Consider the following 19,425-nt stretch of genomic DNA (forward strand, 5'->3'; position numbering starts at 1 on the left):
GAAATAGGAACAAACATTTATGGTGTCCTCTGTGGTGTCAAGTCTATTTTAGGCACCCTACACATATTCCTTATTTAATCATAACACTCTCTGTAAAGGGTGTTGCCACTCTTCAGCCATTTTATAGTTAAAACTGAGGCTCTGAGGTTTAATAGCTTGCCTGGGGTTCACAGTGATAGAGCTTAGACTCACACCGTGCCCTCTCTTCCATGCCATCTCAGGGAGCCATGTGCACGTACCCACATGTCCATCTCTGATGAAAATCTTACACTCTCTCGGCTCGGCACCTGTGGCTCAAATGGCTAAGGCACCAGCCACATACACCTGAACTGGTGGGTTTGAATCCAGCCTGGGCCCACCAAACAACAATGACGGCTGTAACCAAAAAATAGCTGGGTGTTGTGGCGGAATCCTGTAGTCCCAGCTACTTGGGAGGCGGAGGCAGAAGACTCGCTTGAGCCCAGAAGTTTGAGGTTGCTGTGAGCTGTGATGCCATAGCACTCTACCTACCCAGGGCGACAGCTTGAGGCTCTGTCTCAAAAAAAAAGAAAGAAAGAAAATCTTACACTCTCTACCAGCTTACTTTGGTTTCATCAGCTCATTGACTCATGTATGCAGTGTATTAATTGCAGCCTATCCATATGGAAAACAGGCAGAGGGTGAAATGGGCGGGAGCCAGAACACCTTTGTTAAGTCTAATACTCTCTTAGGAGCATTTAAAATTTAAAATACATTAAGAAAAATATAAACTCCTGGATTTATGTGGAGGAGCTAGGTTGTTCACTTTAGGGAATTAATATGACTTCATTCCTCATATGGAGGAAGAGGAAATAATACATTATCAATTACTTTAAAACACTTTTTGTTTTATTTCAGTTACGGTATCAGAAGTGCTTGGTAGCCAGGCCACCTTCACAGAAAGCCCGACCGCCTCCACCGCCAGCAGACTCAGTGACCAGAAGAGTCACTACCAATGTAAAGCGAGGGGTCCTGTCCCTTATTGACACTTTGAAACAGAAACGCCCTGTCACAGAAACGCCGTAGGTGCATATGGTAAAGACTCTAATACTGCCCTGAAGATTGAATAGCTACGCTCAAGAAGATGGACTGACATCTGACCTTCCATTCAGTTGCTGATGCTTTGTCTTCAGAGAATTTATCCTTAACCAAACAGTGTTAGACAAGCATGTCCTCTCGTCTTGCCACCATCACGTGATATGAAAAGAAGCATGAATAATTTTTTTTGCTGTCAGTAAGTTACATCATGAGCAGTGGAAGGTCTTTTTCTTATTGTAAATATTGTGAACATTACTTCACACACACAGGGAAGGATGTGGCCACACCCCTCCTAGTGAACTAACGCTGTGTCTTGGCGTGAACGATGCCTGAGTTAGTTTCACTGGCTTCTTGACTGGGGATCTTTCACAAGCAACTTTTAAGTTCTACAGCACTTTGCCCTGTTTTCAACATTGGAATAGACACTTCCTAGCAGATACCACTGAACTGCTATAAAAATAGGATGGCGAGTTTTTGTTTTAGTTTTTCATAAAATTGAACACGTTGTTTGACAAAATGGGCTGTTGGCATCAGTCTGGAGACCAACTGGTAGCTTTCCTTGACAAGCTCTCTTGACACATGGACACCATTTCATGTCTACAGCTGTTTGTGGGATATTAGAAAAAAGTGAAACTTGAAAATTGATGAAAAACTAAATTTCAGGGTTTAAAATTGAACAAAAATAGCCTTTTCAAATGGTTTTCAAACTGATTACTTTAAAGAAGAGATTAGCTAAATCATAATGTGTTTGGGTAGGACTTATTTCAAACTTCTGCCTTATACTGTACAGTGCAGCTAGAGAATTACAGTTCACTATGGCCATTTTCTCCATAAACATTCAGCGGAATATTACTCATCAATCTTTCATCCTTAGTTGGATAATTAGCCAATATGCAATTTGAAGTTGAGGAAATGTCATTTATATTTCTGTCATACACAGTTCTTTTGGACCCTCACCACCACGTTATTTTTATTAGTTCACACGCTAGAGGAAAATATTCTGCTAGAATTTGCATCTAGCTCAATCTTATACCAATGCTTTTTGCCCAGAAAGCTGTCTGTCCATCACGTATTGTCCATGGCAACAAACTACATTAATTTGAACCTTTCCTGGATTTATGTATTTCATATTATAATTCATTGGACTCAACTAGATATATTTTAAAATTGTTACCTTTTTTCCATTTTACTTTAAAGACTTAAAAATCTCATATCATCGCAAAATCGAATAAGAATAATGGACTACTGAACAAGTTTCCCCAAAGCAGCATTTTCCTGCTTCTTGTTATATAGATAAGAAACTTAGCTATGAAGACAAATTTAGACTCTTGTCAACATTGTTGTTTTAAAAGGAAGTTGCTTAAGGAGATTAGTCTCAATATTTTGTTTACTTTTTAGTGTCAAAATTAACATCCAGTTATGAAAGTACCACTGTATGTTTATGCACTGCTATGTACTTGTCGGAATGGTTTCCACATTTGTACCACAGTTGAGCCTTATAAGGTAGAAAAGGTACAAACACACTTGAGAAATAAAAACAGGAAGTGCCCAGAGGCTAACTCAGCTGGCTGAGATCTCCCCAAAGTTCACTGGGGAACAGGACTAGGGCCCCAGCCTCCCAGCCTCCCAGCCCCGCCCTGACTGTTGATGTTGTCTCCACAGCAGTCAGGAAAAACCTTGCCAAAATGACTCTAGATGTATACAAGGAGAGCAGGTAGGGAAATCCTGTCAGACCACCTTAGAATTTCCACTGGGGGAAATACGCCCAGATCACTTACACCGGGTTTGAATTATCGCCTCTCCCCTGTCCAGGACTGCTTTACTGCAGTGCACCTCAAAGGTGTTATCCAGGACAGGATTCCACATTCAGTACACAGCCTGTTCGGTCCGTGGGGGTTTCCAGTGATGACATTCCTTGTAGAGATATTCCAAACTCATGGTGTTTAGCCACCTTACAGCATGATGGAAAGAGCAGACAGCCTGCAGTTCCCCCTCAGAATTCACGGGATGGGGAGAAAGAGGGCTGAAATCGTTTGCTGCACCCTAATGTTATGACAAAAACGGTATCATTCTAGAAATGCATTATACTTCTCACCAGTTTATATACTGTTCTATCTAAAGTAACTGAGGGCATCATGAGAAGTTGTGGCATTATGAAATTCCTTACTATACCCTCTGAAAAGCTGTTGAGAATTCAGTTCCAATGATCATTCATCTTGAGCTCCACAGTTAAGCGTTTTAGCGTGATAAACTTCGAAATTCTAAACAAGTAGTCCACTTTTACCTTGGAAATCTCTACCACAACTCCCTGTTCATTTTTTAAGGCATACGTTTGTTTGTTTTCAGGATTGAGAATACTGAGCTAGCTTTAAGTAGCAAACTGATTTATATATGCAATTATAGGATGCATTAAGATGAATGATAGCCTTTACATATGGAAAACTTTACTGCAAATACTTTGTTTTGAAAATGGCTTTGCATACTAATGCAAATTAATTTTGTAAAATTAATTCTGTTAAACAGTATGTTCAGACACTTTCTTCCATGGCCAAAAAGTGTGTATGAGAGTGCGTGTGTGTCTGAAAGGACGCCAGTGTTCTGCCTGCTGTCTCGGCAGCACTCCAGTTACCCTATCTATGCATTCTCTACATGTGCGATTCGGTAAACAGGCAGCCATGTTCACGAGGCCTTGTATGTCTTACCATGTTTTTAATTAACCTTTTAAATACAGCTTAAAATATTTTTATTTTATTTATTCTATTTTTACTGAAATATACTGCATTATTGTGTTAATGTATTATCTTTACTGGATATTATCTCACAGTGTATCCAGGCCTAAGTAATCTCAGTGAACTATACACATTGCCTAAGGTGGTTTTGTAATGATTTGTAGTCACATTTCTATTGGAATATGTAGAAGAAAGGGCATACTGCTTAAAGGTCCTTTTATTTTTTAAAAGCAGCTAGAGAGACACAGCCCTGCCACCTCATACGCCTGCTCCTTGGCAGCTTCAAGGGGAATAGCCAACATGCCTCTGGCTACAACTTTGCTGTCTGAAGCACTGCTCGGTGCTTCGTTTTTATACCCGTGTCACCACACGTGTGCGCTCGTCTCCAAGACGCATCCGTGTTCTCGTGGCCTTTGCTTCCACCTGGATTTAAGGTCACTCATAGCAAACTAGGACCATTGTTTTTTGTTTGTCTTACTGCATGCAGGGACATTAGACCATTTCCATTAAAATAAGTTTTTGGTGATAAACTGTGGCACTGCTACTTTTTTAAAATCCACTTTATGATTTTCAGATAGACATTTGCAAGATCACACAAGGCCATTTCCCAGAAGCCACAAATGTCCGTCCTCATCCTCGTATGGCACACTCATTTCACAGGCATTGCAACACAAGTGTTCAAGAGGTCACTGATGAAAACCGTTTCCCTCACTGATAATAGCACAATTTAACAAGACCATTAGCTCTCTAGTTGGCCAGGCTTAGGCTAATGCACACCTAACGTGGGTACGCAGCCAGTCAAAAGAAGTTTAACTTACTTGAGCTTCAGGGCAAAGGTCGAGCATTCCCTGGCCTCCAGAGTGGCTTACGTATCCTGGAAGAACTGTTTTCCTTTTTGCCCCTTTTGCTGTTGACCACTTTTACACATCTCAATGTAATTTGTGTGAATAAATTTAGCTGCATAAAATGTTTGGCTCATTTTTCTGGCATTTTAGTCATATATATGAGGAACAGAAACATAAATTTAGTGTGTTTTTGCTGGTCAGTTTTACATGATTTTCACCCCAGACTTTTTAGAAATCATTTTAGTAACGGAGGATTCTGCTTTAATTATTTCCACTTGGTAAGAACTAGGAAGTTTCAGTTTTGAGTAATTCCCTGTCCATATTTGGTGATGGAGGAGGACAGATGGCATTCTGGACACAGAAGGCTACGTAGTCTTACCACTGCAGTCTTTGGTAAGCAGTCTTTCTAAAAAGTTCCGCACAAAGTCTATCTCTCACTTCCTTTGGGAAACTGACTTCAAAAGAATAGAGATGTACAGGGTCTAAATGCAGAATGAAAGATAACTAGGAAAATCAGTTGAATGCGGTTTTGACCAGTAAGCATGTGAAAGGTAAGCCCCCACTTTCTGTTCATCTTGTGTCCCCCCAGGTTTATCCCCTACCCTATTAAAGGCAGTAACTCAGAAAGGATGAAATGTCATTCTGGTTTCAGGCATTATAAAGTGGTGATTTCATATAAAAATATGGATCTGCTATTGGAGTATCTAAATGCCAGTAATTTCCTTATATTTTTGCAGTACTTTAAAACGTTGAACATAAAACGCCAAACAAAAAAATCAGTATAATCAATATTCTCCTTCACTAGAATTTGTGCAAACTGCTTTTATCTAAAGTATTTCCCCCCTTTTTTTCCTACCAAAGTATTTAAATAATTGATCCTGTCCTTAAAAGATTTGTTTTAATTCAGAATCTCCATACACTTCCAAAGAGAAAAATAATTTGGTGCTCAAATGCTTGTTAGGTGATAACTGAAAATAAGTGGCTTTAATGGGTGATATCAATCACATGCTGCTAGAAAGATCAGAAAAATATCCTAAACTTAATTTCATAACCATGAGAGTTAACTTATCACAGAAAATACACAGGAGAATAAAAATCTCAGGCCTACTTTACAACAGTGAAATACTTTTTAGCCTGCGGTGGAGGAAGAGGGTCAGGAAAGGGTAAAAATTCTAGGCTAAAACACCAGGTCTTTGCTGACCGATGTTACATAAAGCTGAACTGCACTGCCCTCCTAGAGACCAGGGGCGCCCATCTACGCCAGACAGAGATGTCGGTGGCAATAAGAGAACAAACCACATACTATTTCGGAGCAAAAAGATATATAATTTTTGATTTTTGAAATTAGTAAAACTGAGCATTTAAAACATTTCTGTATTTTTTATGAGTAATAAAGATTTGGGGGAGGATTAAAATATAAAGCTTGGTTCACTGACATTTTATTGATAAATGTAAATCTTAAGCTAAAAGAAAAATGATTACTACTAAAATGAAATTCACCATTCTTTTTTTATCCTTACCTCAAATAAGAAAATGAAAAATAAAATAGAGCTGAAATAGACCTAAATAGTCATCTTGAAGAGGATACTATTCTACTAAAATCATGCCACCTGAACCGAGCATTTAGGAATTTACCTAACACTTCTACACAAGTGAATCCTGAAAATAATACTTTGAATTCAAACTTTATGAATGTGTCTATGAACTTTTTTTAAACAGGAAGATTTATAGCTGTATCTTATTTAATGTCAGTTTCTATTGCCATGATGAAAAAGATCAGTAGACCCAGAAATGATCATCATACCAATTCTTGGCAGGCAATTGATAATATAATCAAGATGAATCAACATTTATTATAATTAATGTGCATTAGAAATGACCAAAATTTGATTACTGTGTGCCATTTGAAATGACTTGTACATTTTGCTGTATCACCTGATCTTTGAATAGAATCAATTTTTTTAGTTTCTTCAACAATTGGTATGACTTACGTTCAAAAGGGTTGCCTCTTCTTCAGAATTATTAGCAGTTAGATGGAAATTTCCTCACACTTTTTTACAGCGGTGTTTGGCATAAGTGGTAGGAAGGGAGATACGATTGTGTTCAATCTACTCAGAATCCTGGACGTTCTCCCAATGAGAAACACTTTTCACTCTATAAATGGACATCTGAGCTACAGGTGGCCCTTTGGAACTTCCTATGCTTCCTGTTCATACACAATCTCAGGCCCATTACAAAAACTTATGCCATGTCCTGATCAAAGAACAGTTTGATATTTAAGGGAAAAAATCAACCTCAATCGTGATTGAAAAATTTAAACCACAACTGCCTGGATACCAAAGAGCAGGCTCTGGCTGGTGGGAGAGAACCCGCACCCTTTCCACATCCTTGCTCTCTAAGGAACTTGCCTTACAACTTTGAAAGGAGGCCTGTGACGAGGCGAGGCAGGCAGTGTTGGCCTTCAGAAGAAACTGTTGCAGCCCTAAGTCCAGAGGGAAAATTAAGAGGAATGAGACAAGTTCTAACAGCTGACACTGAGTCTGCACTAGACGTTGTAAAACAGATGACGACTATGCGGTTGTAATCTCTGAAATGTGCTTTGTTTACTTGCCTCCATTATTGCTTCTCCCTTGTCTTAATTCTTTGAAAGTAAAATCACATTTAGAAGATACTAAGTAACCAAAAGTATCTTGTGAGGAATATGTAATCTTCTGAGAAATACTAGACTTAGGAAAAAAAAAAAAAAATCAATTGCTCTTGGCCCCAGTAAAAAATGGAAGACAGTCAAAGCCATGGCCGCGGATGCCTGAGTAGGGAGAAAGGTAAGTTTTCTTTAGGCTTTTCCCCTTTTCTGGACAGTGATGGTGTGGGAAAGCAGCTGGACACCGGAGTCTTAGGTCCAACCCAACGACAGTAAAAATGTGGAGTCGGTATATGTGATCTGATCCCCTCGGAAGTTGTAAGTGGAATCATTACTGGAGGCAGCACAATCTCAATGGGTTTCAGAGGAACCATTTTCTCTTCTGGCCGAGGTCTCATGAAGTTTGTCTGCCGTTCGTATAGTCTAAGGGGACGCGTGTTCTTTGTAAATGTAGGCACTAAAGGACTGGGGGAGGGCTTGCTGGGCTTTCTGACCTGTGCGGGAGCCCCCACTTGAGCAGTGTTTTTCTGGGGAAGAGGTGGTTTTGTTAATGTCTCCCCCTCACTAGCACTGGCTTTAGTTTCTCGAGTCAGGAACTCAGCAATTTTCATTTGGATGCCATTATCTTCAGTAATGGAAGCTTTCAACAATGATGTTTTAGATTTTTTCTTCTTCTTCTCCCGTTTGGATGATTTACCCAACTCAATCCCTTCCAGTAGACCCTTGGCTGCAGCTCGGGCCAAAACATCTTTCACAGACACTGCCTCAGATGGGTCCCGCTACAACAAGAGAAGCAGTTACTAAATGTGGGATTCTGCCATTATTGTGTATATTGCAAGTATTTATCAATGTTGCAGTAGAAATAGAGTGTCTTTATTATACTACGAGAAATGTTTTTTAGGCCTTAGTCCCTAATATATCTCATAAACCTCAGCAGATGACTTTTTTATTTTTACTTAAACGTCCCCATTTATGAACCTGATAGAAAAGGATTTCATAGTTTATTTCTCACGTGTGAAGGAAGACGCACTAAATGCTGCAGGGTGCTTGCAGAGGTGGGGATCCGGGGCAGGCAAAAGAGGAATGAATACTCAGGAGAAGTATGGAGAATAGATACTATCTGCCATATGGCAATAATTCTTTTTCCTGCCCGTTAGCTATTTATAAAATACAAGTTCATCTTTACAAAATGTTCACAGAGTTCTCAGGGTCCTTGTACGAGGCTTTGTTGTTTCTTAATTCCAAAGTATAACACAGATTGAGTTTTTTTCTTTTCTTACCTCCCTTGTTAAAACTGAAAGAAAACAACCGTTGGTAATTTCTGACGGCTCCATTCTGAAAAATTTATCGGTAGACAAATGTATGTCCTTTAAAGAGCACAGTGGAAGAACAGGAGGACTAAGCCTGCAGGAGGTACGAACAAACATTTAGGAGTTAGCCTGGCTGCTCTGCCAAGAGGGGGAAAGAAAGTTCAGCTAAATTTTCTTCTGTTATGCTTTACTAATCATTTAAATAGAAATTCCAAATAAGAAAAAACTGCTGATGCATTCTTTCCAAAAATACTAGTAATTTAAAAGCTCCGTTTCATATTAGCTCATAATTTTATATTCCCCAAGTTCTCCATCTTTAAACAACAATTTCAAGAATAACAAATTTTGACAAACTAAAATCTTCTCAAAGTCACTAATGTTAACAAAAGACTTCCATTATCAAAACAGATCCATATGTATATTGAGCACAAAGTTATCCCACATTTCCTATTCTTCCACATATCAAAATACAACAGGTATGACTTCTGTTTTGGTTACTTTTTGCAATATTTGGTTACAATATTAAAATACAGCCTATCATTTAACCACATTATTCTTCCCAGTCACTTTTTGAGTATAAATATGTAGTGTTCAAGAAAGAAGATCTGGCGTCAAAAATATAAAATTTTCTAATCACTAATAGATTTAAAATAAAATTCTAGTTTTTAAATTTTATATTATGTCTCATTAGTAATTCATTCATGATGATTGTTTCCATGCTTTAGAATAAATTATAAGTCAAAGCAATAAACTATTCTACATGAATTAAAATATCAGGAAATCTTTTATTATTTTTCTATATACTATTATAAGCCCAAGAATACCAAGGATTGTCAGCAACTACCAGAAGCTAGGAGAGAGCAGGGCACACAGACTCCAGAAGGAGCCTAGGCTGCCAAACCCTTGATTAAGTAATTCTGGCCTCCTTAAATTTTTGTTATAAGCCACCCAGTTTGGGGTAATTTGTTTCAGCAGCCCAAGAAACTGATACACATGGGATACAGGATTTTGGCAGATGTGTAATTCAATTCCCAAATTAGTTAACCTTAGGATATGGATATTATCTGGGTAGACCTGACCTAATCATATGAGCCTTTTAAATCTGGGTCTAGAGATAGAGAATGGAAGAAATCAGAGATTGAATTTAAGATGGATATGCTGTGGTATTGCTGGCTTAGAGATGGAGGGAGCTTAGCTGGGTGTTGTGGCAGGCACCTATAATCCCAGCTACTTGGGAGGCTGAGGCAAGAGAATCACTTAAGCCCAAGAGTTGGAGGTTGCTGTGAGCTGTCACGCTACGGCACTCTACCCAGGGCAACAGCTTGAGACTGACTAAAAAAAAAAAAAAGATGGAGCCTCATGGCAAGGAATGAAGGCTGTCCCTAGTAGCTCAGAGCAGTCTTAGATTGACAGCAAGGACCGTAAGCTCATGCTTGGAAGTGGACTACTCCCCAGAGCCTCTACAAAAAATCAGCCTGGCTGATACACTGAGCAAAGAAGCCAGACATCTGATCTTCAGAACTGTGAGCTAATAGGAGCTTTTTGCCACCAAGTCTGTGATAATTTCTTAGGCAGAAACAGAAAATTAATACACCATGGCTCACCCTAAGTGAGGAAGAAATGCCAGGCTGCAGACAGCTGACACCAGAATAAAGGGTTAGAAGACAGGCGTGAGCTTGCTGTGGATATACCGCAAAGGCTGGAAAGCCCACCAGAGGAGAGCCCGAGGGTGGACCCTTCATCAGCGCAACAAGGACCGTACTGGGGAGGGCACAGCAGTGAGAAGCGCAGTGGCAGCTTCCCATGTAGGCCAGGTCCAATACCCTGTTTCCCCGAAAATAAGACCTACTTACAGGAAAGACAAGACGTCCCCTGAAAATAAGACCTAGCACATCTTTGGGAGCACACCTTAAAATAAGACACTGTCTTATTTTCGGGGAAACAGGGTAGTAGGAGATGCTGCTACAGAACGGGGCTCACTGACAGCAAAACAGGATGAGACCAGGCAAGCATATCATCCATGAGAAGCAAGAAATATGCAATTACTAGTTACTGTGAGGAGTACCACACAACCTAGCCTCCAAGCTTAGAAACTGTCCACTACTAGAAAAGGATGTAATAAACTACCATGTTAAAATGTCAGATGAGAATAACATCTGATCACATTAAATACTGCAAAGCTCTTCATAAAACTACGCATCCACCAGTGGCTTTCAAAACCTTAAAAGGTATTGTGGTACTGGTTTAAGTACAGACATAAATCAGTGGAACAGAATGGGAGTCTGGAGATCAGCCCATACATCTATGATTAATTGATTTTCAACAAAGATGCCAAGACCATTCAAAGAGAAAAGAACAGTTTTTTCTTTTTTTTTTTTTTTTTTTTTGAGACAGAGTGTCAAGCTGTCATCCTGGGTAGAGTGCTGTGGCATTACAGCTCACAGCAACCTCCAACTCTTGGGCTCAAGCAATCCTCTTGCCTCAGTTTTTCTATTTTTAGTAGAGACAGGTTCTCACTTTTAGCTCAGGCTGGTCTTGAGCCCATGAGCTCAAGCTATCCACCCACCTTGGCTTCCCAGAGTGCTGGGATTACAGGCGTGAGCCACCACGCCTAGCCAAGAATAGTTTTTCAATTTTGCTGGGACAACTGGGTTGTCACATGCAAAAGAGGAAGTTGGACCCTAACTCGTGCCATATGCAAAAATTAATTACAAGGATGATGGTTACACAACTTCATGAATATATCTAAAAAGCCTTGAACTGATACTTTTTAAATATATTCATAAAAATGAACTATATAGTATGTGAATTATATCTCAAAACACTTACTAAAATAGGAACAGTTACATATAGTGTATAAACCATCCATAACATAACACACACATTCGCATGCTAACGTTCAGCTCATACACACTGGTATGGCTGTATCAGCCATAAAATATCAAAATTCCTAGGCTCCTGCCTGCTGCTGCCCCAGCAACCCTAGTGCTCCTGCAGACCCTTACGTAATAAAGATAAGCAAGGTTACTACACCTGCTCATCAGGGCCCTCCAGGGCTCTGCTGTTTCCCCTTAAGGGGAAACTGGGGGATTTAGAGATGGAGAGATGAAGGAAATTATTAACTTTTCATTATGCATTTTTGGATTTTTATTTGATATGCTGATAAGGGTGGGGGGTTTATAATTAACAAAAATAAAATTTGAGAAAACCATTTAAAACTATAATAGTTAGACTTGGTGCCTATAGCACAGTGGTTACAGCGCAGGCCACATACACCCAGGCTGGTGGGTTTGAACCCAGCCCAGCCCAGCTAAACAGTGACAATCGCAACAACAACAAAAAAATAGCCAGGTATTGTGGCAGGCCCCTGTAGTCCCAGCTACTTGGGAGGCTGAGGCAAGAAATTCCTTAAGCCCAAGAGTTTGAGGTTGCTGTGAGCTGTGATGCTACGGCACTCTTCCGAGGGCAACATAGACTCTGTCTCGAAAAACAAAAAAAACTATAGTAGTTAAAGCACTGTCATATTTTCATAGAAATAGCCAAGTATCAATTGAACAGAATTACAGACTCACACAGAAGTATATATGGGATTATAGCACAGTAAAAACATGGCATTTTAAAATCAGTGAGAGGAAGGGGCAGGGAAAAATTATTTGGGGAAAAAATAAAGTTTGATCCATACTTTACTCCTTTACCAAAATAAATAGAAAATCAACTACTTAAATGCAAAAAGAGATGAAATTATAAAAATACTAAAAGAAAACTGGTGTGGCCGGGTGTGATGCCTCATGCCTGTAATCCTAGCATTCTAGGAGGCTGAGACAGGCAGATCACTTAAGCTCAGGAGTTGGAGACCAGCCTGAGCAAGAAATGAAACTTGATCTCTACTAAAAATAAGAAAAATTAGCCCGGTGTTGTGGTGGACTACTTGGGAGGCTGAGGCAAGAGGATCGCTCAAACCCAGGAGGAGTTTGAGGTTGCTGTGAGCTGTGATACCATGACACTCTACCCAGGGTGACAGAGTGAAACTCTGTCTCTAAAAAATAAACTAAAACTGGTAGGGCTGGGCATGGTGGCTCATGCCTATAATTCCAGCACTCTGGGAGGCCAAGGCAGGTGGATTCCCCTGAACTCACAAGTTCGAGACCAGCCTGAACAAGTGCAAGACTCCATATCTAAAAAATAGCCACGCATTGTGGCAGGCACCTATGTCCCACCTACTTGGGACTGAGGCTGAGGCAAGAGGATGGCTTAAGCCCAAGAACTTGAGGTCTCTGTGAGCTATGATGCCATGGCACTCTACTGTAGCAAGAGAGACTGTCTCAAAAGCAAAACAAAACAAAAAAAAACAACGGTAAAAGCATTCATAATCTTGGGATCAATATAACATTTTAAAAATATATGTTTAAAAAAGCAAATTTTTAATTACAGTTTTTATTTTAAAATATTAAAAAATAAAAAGATAATCTAAAAATTTTGTAATTTATATGAAATGTAGTAAATATTCCTACTATGCAATAAGACATATAAAGAGAATAATGCAGTTGAAAAGGTAGGAAAGCACATGAACATGCAATTTACAAATAGATACCAATAACAATTAAAAATTAGTGAATTTGTTATATGCCAGGTACTGTTCATGAATTAACATATTCAATCCCCACAAGGATCTAATAAGTAGGTAATGCCATTAATATTTTTACAGCCCCCTCACCCTCCTCTCCATTCATAATAACCCGCCAATTAACAGGGAAAAAAATGGTATAACTATCACCTACCTTATTACAGTACATTGTCCCAAGATGTTAAAATCTCCTAGGTGGAGATTTTAAACAAAGGGACAACTCAAGAATGTGCTCTCTTCTCCCTGAGCCAAGCAGAGTTTAGGTAAGAAACCTGCAAGAGGGCGCCAGATTCTCGGCAAAGCAGTGTCTCCTCCTTCCTTTCCTCCCTCCCCTGCTCCCTCTCCTTCTCTCCTTCCTTCCATTTCCCTCCTTTCCCTTCCTTATTTCTATATATCTATCCTAGGATTAAAATTTAGACGTTTTCACAAGAGAATATGAACATGTCTATTTGAATTAAAGAATAAAGTCAAATTTTTATCTGACAAGGTAAATCTGGTTTTGACAAACTAGGTAAAATAGGTGGCAAATCTGGCATTTTTCCACACATCAATCACACAAGATAAATCTGCAGGTCTAAAGATTTAACAGAAATAGAGTAGAGCCTCTCTAAGTTGATCACCCAAGGGACTGCAACAACTGGTCAACATGCAGAGGTGGTCAACCTAAGGAAGCAGGCCTGCTGTACTGACACCTACATGTGGTGCGTGTCCAGTCTGTGGAAAGCAGGTCAACTTAAGGAGGTGGTCAATGTGGAGATGTGGTCAACTATGCAGGCTCGACTGTATATTTAAAACATATATATATCATAATAGTATAGAAATAATGTATTTTTCAACTATTTAAACTTATGAAAATGTTAGACATTAGCTTTAAAATAAAAAACAAGATACACAGTTATTCAAAAAGTTGGGGGTTTTTTGTTGTTGCAGGGTTTGTGTTTTTTTCTTTTGGCCAGGGCTGGGTTTGAACCCACTACCTCCAGTATATGGGGCTGGCACCCTACTCCTTGGGAGTATTTGAGCAAAAATGTTTGAAGCCCACTCTCCAGAATCCCCACTTTTAACTACTCCACACTACAGCGCCCAGGCAGCAAACAGGAAGCATGCTTGACCTGATTAACAGAGAAATGAAAAAGTAATAAACAATGAGATCTCATCTTTTTACACCTTGCCCTGACAACTATTTAAAATTCTAGTAAAACTTAGCATTTGTGAAGCTGTGGGGAAACAGATTTGTAAGAGTGAATATTTTGGTGGATAATTTAAGAATACAAATGAAAACTTAAAATATGCACATTCTTGGGTGCTGGAAAAATCTAGAAGACTAGGGCCAGGCGCAGTGGCTCACACCTATAATCTTAGCAAATGGGAGGCGGAGGAGGGTGGATTGCCTGAGCTCATGGGTTCAAGACCAGCCTGAGCCACAGCCAGACCTCATCTCTAAAAATAGCCAGGCATTGTGGCAGGCGCCTGTAGTCCCAGCTACTTGCGAGGCTAAGGCAAGAGAATCACTTGAGCTCAAGAGTTTGAGGTTGCTGTGAGCTGTGACACCACGGCACTCTGCCAAGGGTGACAAAGTGAGACTCTGTCTCAAAAAAGAAATCTAATACAAAAATAAAAAATAAAGAAATCTAGACTATAAATCAAACTGTTAAGAACAGTTATATATGAAAGGATGGGATTTAGGAAACCTTTTTCTTTTTTAGTTAGTACTTAGTAATATGTGAGGTTTTTACAATAGGTGACCAGGACTAAAAAAATTTCCATAGGCCTAAGGTAAGTATCATGAAGGCTTAAGTTCAAAATGAGCTAAATATTTCTGGGATATTGAAAGGAAATAAAAGCAACTGGTAGGTGATTAGACTGGATGACATGTAATACTGCTTAAAACCCTAAATTCGACTACTTCAGGGAATTAAGAAATGACTCTTCGAGGCATCTAGAGTACTTTCCCAGGCAATGCATCATTTCTTTTGACAGCAGCCCAATGAGTAGTTATAAACCTCTTGACTATACATTCTCCAGTTTGAGCTCAACTCTCAGACCAATCTAGAAAATGAATTATTCTGCCTTTATAGCATGTCTTTTAAAATATATTACTTAAGTCTTCTATACCATATTATAGAATAATCATTAATCACAGTTAACCTGAGATAAACTAGTCCTACATTTTTGCCACGTTATATTATTAAAATCTTATCCCTGACAAACCAAGAGTTATGCATTCCACATTCACCAACTTCGTTATACACCTGCAAGAATGCCCTGAGCAGCTTCAGTGATTTGCAACAGGTGTGCCGTGTGAGGATTTTAGGTGTGCTATGAAAATTTTTCAAGATCATTAACTAAATTATTTTCAAAAGAAGTTCAAAGCACAGTATTTTTTTGTTTACTCTTTTTTCTTGATTAGCACAATTTAAGTGTACCCCAAAAGTTTAGCTATGGGTGCAAGTATGCTGTGAGATTAAAAAATTGCAAATCACTGTGCTGGATAGACAGTGATTTAGGAGAGCTCTCAGAACAGGAGATTGGCTGCCAGCCACCAACAAGAGCTACTAAATAAGAAAAGAGAGTCAGCAAGAAAGGAAATAAGGTTTGATAAACAATTGTGAAAGGGAAAATGTCAAAAGGAGGGAGCAGACTACACCCACGTTGCACGTTACGAATCGGAGGGAAAGTTCACAGCTGGAGAAATAGGTAAAAAAATGGAACAGAGGTTTAGAATGCCTTATTCACTGCAACAGTCTTAAGTAACTAACGTGTGCCATCCATTCTTAGATCTCTCCTTTTCTGGATGTCCACAATTCAGACTGGGAGTGTTAGTGCCCTTTCTGCACCCCAAGATCAGTGCTTCTCAACCTTCTTTATCTCAGGGCACACTGGAAACTACAGTTAAACTTCACACTTAAATTAGATTGATCAAAAAGAAAGAATAAATGAAAGAATATTACTGTGCTTTTAACTTCTTTCAAAATTAATTTAATTAATGGTCTTTCGAATTGTTCACAGCACCCCTAAGATCCTCTCAGAGCACGCCAGTGTGCCACAACACCCCAGGTGGAAATCACTGCACTAATTTATTGCAGCATTTTACTCAGAAGCGACTGTAGATATCTGGGTAATGTTTACCTCAGTCCTGAGGGGTACCAAAGACTAAAATGGCTTAAGAAATGTACAAGTTTTCAGAAAATAAACATCCAATTTTCTATCTGCTTTCTAGGAATATTTTATATACTTATTTTTCTTCTACGAAGGTATACATGTATCTAAAATGGGGGTGTAAAATTTGGACCCAGTTTATCCAGAAACCAATCAAGTCAAAGCCAAAATACCTTTAGCTAACAATAAAAAAAAAAGACTATTTTAACATGTAAGAAAATGCTCAGGCCAAGCTGTTGTAACAGGCTCTACAGAATCTATTTTAAAGTTGTAGGAAGTTAGGCTATTTGATCACATTAAAGTATAATAAAAAGCAGACTGTCTTTATACAACTTAGAAAATCAGGGCAGCGCCTGTGGCTCAGTGAGTAGGGTGCCGGCCTCATTTACCAAGGGTGGTGGGTTCGAACCCAGCCCTGCCCAAACTGCAACAAAAAAATAGCCAGGTGTTGTGGCAGGCACCTGTAATCCCAGCTACTTGGGAGGCTAAGGCAAGGGAATCACCGAAACCCAAGAGCTGGAGATTGCTGTGAGCTGTGACGCCACAGCACTCTACCAAGGGTGACAAAGTGAGACTCTGTCTCTAAAAAAAAAAAGAAAATCATATTTTTCACTCTCAAAAATACTTGATAGTTGGGAGTTGTTTGGAAGAGTCCCTTCTTTTCTTACCTATAAGGTTGTATTTTATTCCCACGGTCTTGAAATTCCAGTGCTTTCTTAACAACAGTTTCATTTTCTTCTGGATAAACTGAACACGTGCAGTAAACAACTGCTTGAGCTTTAGCAACTATATTTAAAGAAGATTCAATGAATATAATGATCCTATCAACAATCCTACAAATCTGCTATGTTTTCAACCATCTATTTGATACTAACACTACCTGGCTGTGAGGGGAATGATTTCCACAGATGCTTGAATGAGCTTTTCCCTTTAAAAGCAAAAGCTGTATTAGTAATGTAGTCTATGGTCATAAGTAAGGTCAATTGAACTGGATTTTAGGGAAACTGGAAATTCAATCAATGTGACCAACTTAGTTACAAACACAAAGAAAACAATGCTGCAGATTAGCATGAGCTTGATACTTCCAGCCATTCTTCCACAAGCCACATTGCCTACTTAGCGGAAAGGACTCCAGACACAGACTTAGATGTGGATCCCAATTCTGTCACTTACTACTGTACGAACCTGGGCAAATTACTTAAACCTCTCCCATTTTCATCTGTCAAGTGAGGTGATACTACTACCTGCAAATCACTCATTGAGTCATACTTAGTGAGCACCTACCATGCGCCAGGCACTCTGGGATATAGCCAACAACACAGACAAAAGTTCCCACCCCAGTGGAGCTTAATTTCTAGCAGGAGAGAAAGACAATAAATAGGAAAACTATATAGTATCCTCAAGTGATAAATGCTATGGAGAAAAACAAAACGAAACCACAGGGGTAGCGGGTGGAGGTAGCGGGATTCTGGCTGTTATGTGGAATGTAGAACCTACCTCATTTGCGGACAGACTGGCTGTAGGTAAGAAAGCAAAGTCGTGGGTGATGTAAGGCTTTTAGCCTGAGCAAGTGGAAGGCTAAAACTGTCACTAACTGAAATGGCAGCCCCGTGGGAGGCACAGGTATGGCAGGAGGAAGAGCAGGAGTTAAATTCCTGTTACTAAGTGACAGTCGGGAGGCAGCAACTGTGGCACACTCGCACCGTCAGGAGCATATTGAGACAGACAGGAACCAGCAGAGGCGAAGGAGGGGCGGCCAGGGAGTGGGAAAGAAGAGGAGGTGATGGAGCATGTCAGCTGCCACCGAGAGGTCATGTGAGATGAGGACTACGAAGTGACACAGCAGCATGGGGTCCCCCGTGATCCTCACAAGACCATTTCAGTTTAGTGGCAGCCGTGAAAGAGTGACAGTAACAGGCTCAAAAAAAGAATGAGAGGAGAGATTCAGAAAAGCATTTGTGCTCAGCGGAACTGCCAAGTTACAGAGGGAAACGGGAGAACATTCAAAAAAGTTAAAATGGGATTTTTGTTGATGAAGGACTATAAATTCCAGAGTGCAGAGAGAGAGATGTGGACATACAAGGGTAAAGGAAAAGAGTTACATATGTGGGAAGCAGAGCAGACGAGTTGGGGAGTGAGCTGGGGCCGGGGGCTTCTGGAGTTAATTGTCATTCATAGGCGTAAAGGACACAGTGAGACATGTTTCCCATGATGGCAAGGCCGTCAGGTTTAGAAGATAAGGGAATTAGAAGAGCCTGGGCTCCCCCTGTCACTGTGGCCAAAGAAGGCATGGAAGCTAAGGGAAAAGACATGATCAGGATTAAATAATACATATAAAACGAACAGCAGGGCACCTGGCACGTAACACGTGATCAATAAACGTTCAAATATTTTAGAAATTATTTCCACAACTAATAAGAGAATCGAGCATAGTTACCTTTTACATGGTTGATTTCAAATGGAATCAAACAGAGCCTTTAGCCATTTCTATCAAAATTTGGTTGGGCACTTAACTACCTAAGATAGACCTATTTTATGAGAAAATCAAAGACAACTTTGTTTCAATTTATAGTATAACTTCCATTAATGTAAACTGTCAAAATCTCAAGAGTTGCCAAAGTTTACGTTTATTTGGCATCATGAAAGAGTATATGTCATTAAAATCTCTTTGCTTTTCATGATTCTTTCTGAAGCCTTTTAAGTTTTAAATATTCGGTTGAAATTTAATAAAAATGCATCAAGTAAAAAATGTATTATTTACTAACATCCTGATCTTCCAACCAACTTATTTCATAAATCGTATACATACTATCATGTTCAAATGAATATTTCTTACCCTATCGACTAAAAGGGCATACCTCCTTTGTACCATTTTGCCTTATTTCTACCTCATATATGTTATATCTTTAGGTACTGAATTGTCCGTTCTATACACTTAATTCTTTGAGCCTTTGGAAATCAGGACAGACTCACATTCCTAAGCCTTATATCCAGCTGAATGCCTGACCCAGAGTAGGCACTTGATAAACATAGGCTGAATTAGTAAAAGTGGATTAATATC

At 39.5% G+C, this 19,425-nt stretch overlaps 2 protein-coding genes across 17 annotated transcripts in view; one reads left to right on the forward strand and one right to left on the reverse strand.

The window, feature by feature from the left end:
• APBB2 (amyloid beta precursor protein binding family B member 2) overlaps positions 1 to 1,573 on the forward strand; it is a 425,552-nt gene extending 423,979 nt beyond the window's left edge. For all 15 annotated transcript variants that reach the window (XM_053577899.1, XM_053577898.1, XM_053577900.1 and 12 more), the window contains one exon: positions 877 to 1,573. In XM_053577899.1, the coding sequence (XP_053433874.1) occupies positions 877 to 1,044 (168 nt within the window). In that variant the 3' untranslated portion in view covers positions 1,045 to 1,573. The remainder of the gene's footprint in view (positions 1 to 876) is intronic.
• Positions 1,253 to 19,425, reverse strand: part of NSUN7 (NOP2/Sun RNA methyltransferase family member 7) — a 49,381-nt gene continuing 31,208 nt past the window's right edge. For both annotated transcript variants that reach the window (XM_053577914.1, XM_053577913.1), the window contains 3 exons: positions 17,033 to 17,150; positions 8,552 to 8,675; positions 1,253 to 8,050 (listed from right to left, as the gene is read on the reverse strand). In XM_053577914.1, the coding sequence (XP_053433889.1) occupies positions 7,415 to 8,050; positions 8,552 to 8,675; positions 17,033 to 17,150 (878 nt within the window). In that variant the 3' untranslated portion in view covers positions 1,253 to 7,414. The remainder of the gene's footprint in view (positions 8,051 to 8,551; positions 8,676 to 17,032; positions 17,151 to 19,425) is intronic.

This window comes from Nycticebus coucang, chromosome 23 (genome assembly GCF_027406575.1).
Source record: "Nycticebus coucang isolate mNycCou1 chromosome 23, mNycCou1.pri, whole genome shotgun sequence".
Taxonomy (NCBI): domain Eukaryota; kingdom Metazoa; phylum Chordata; class Mammalia; order Primates; family Lorisidae; genus Nycticebus; species Nycticebus coucang.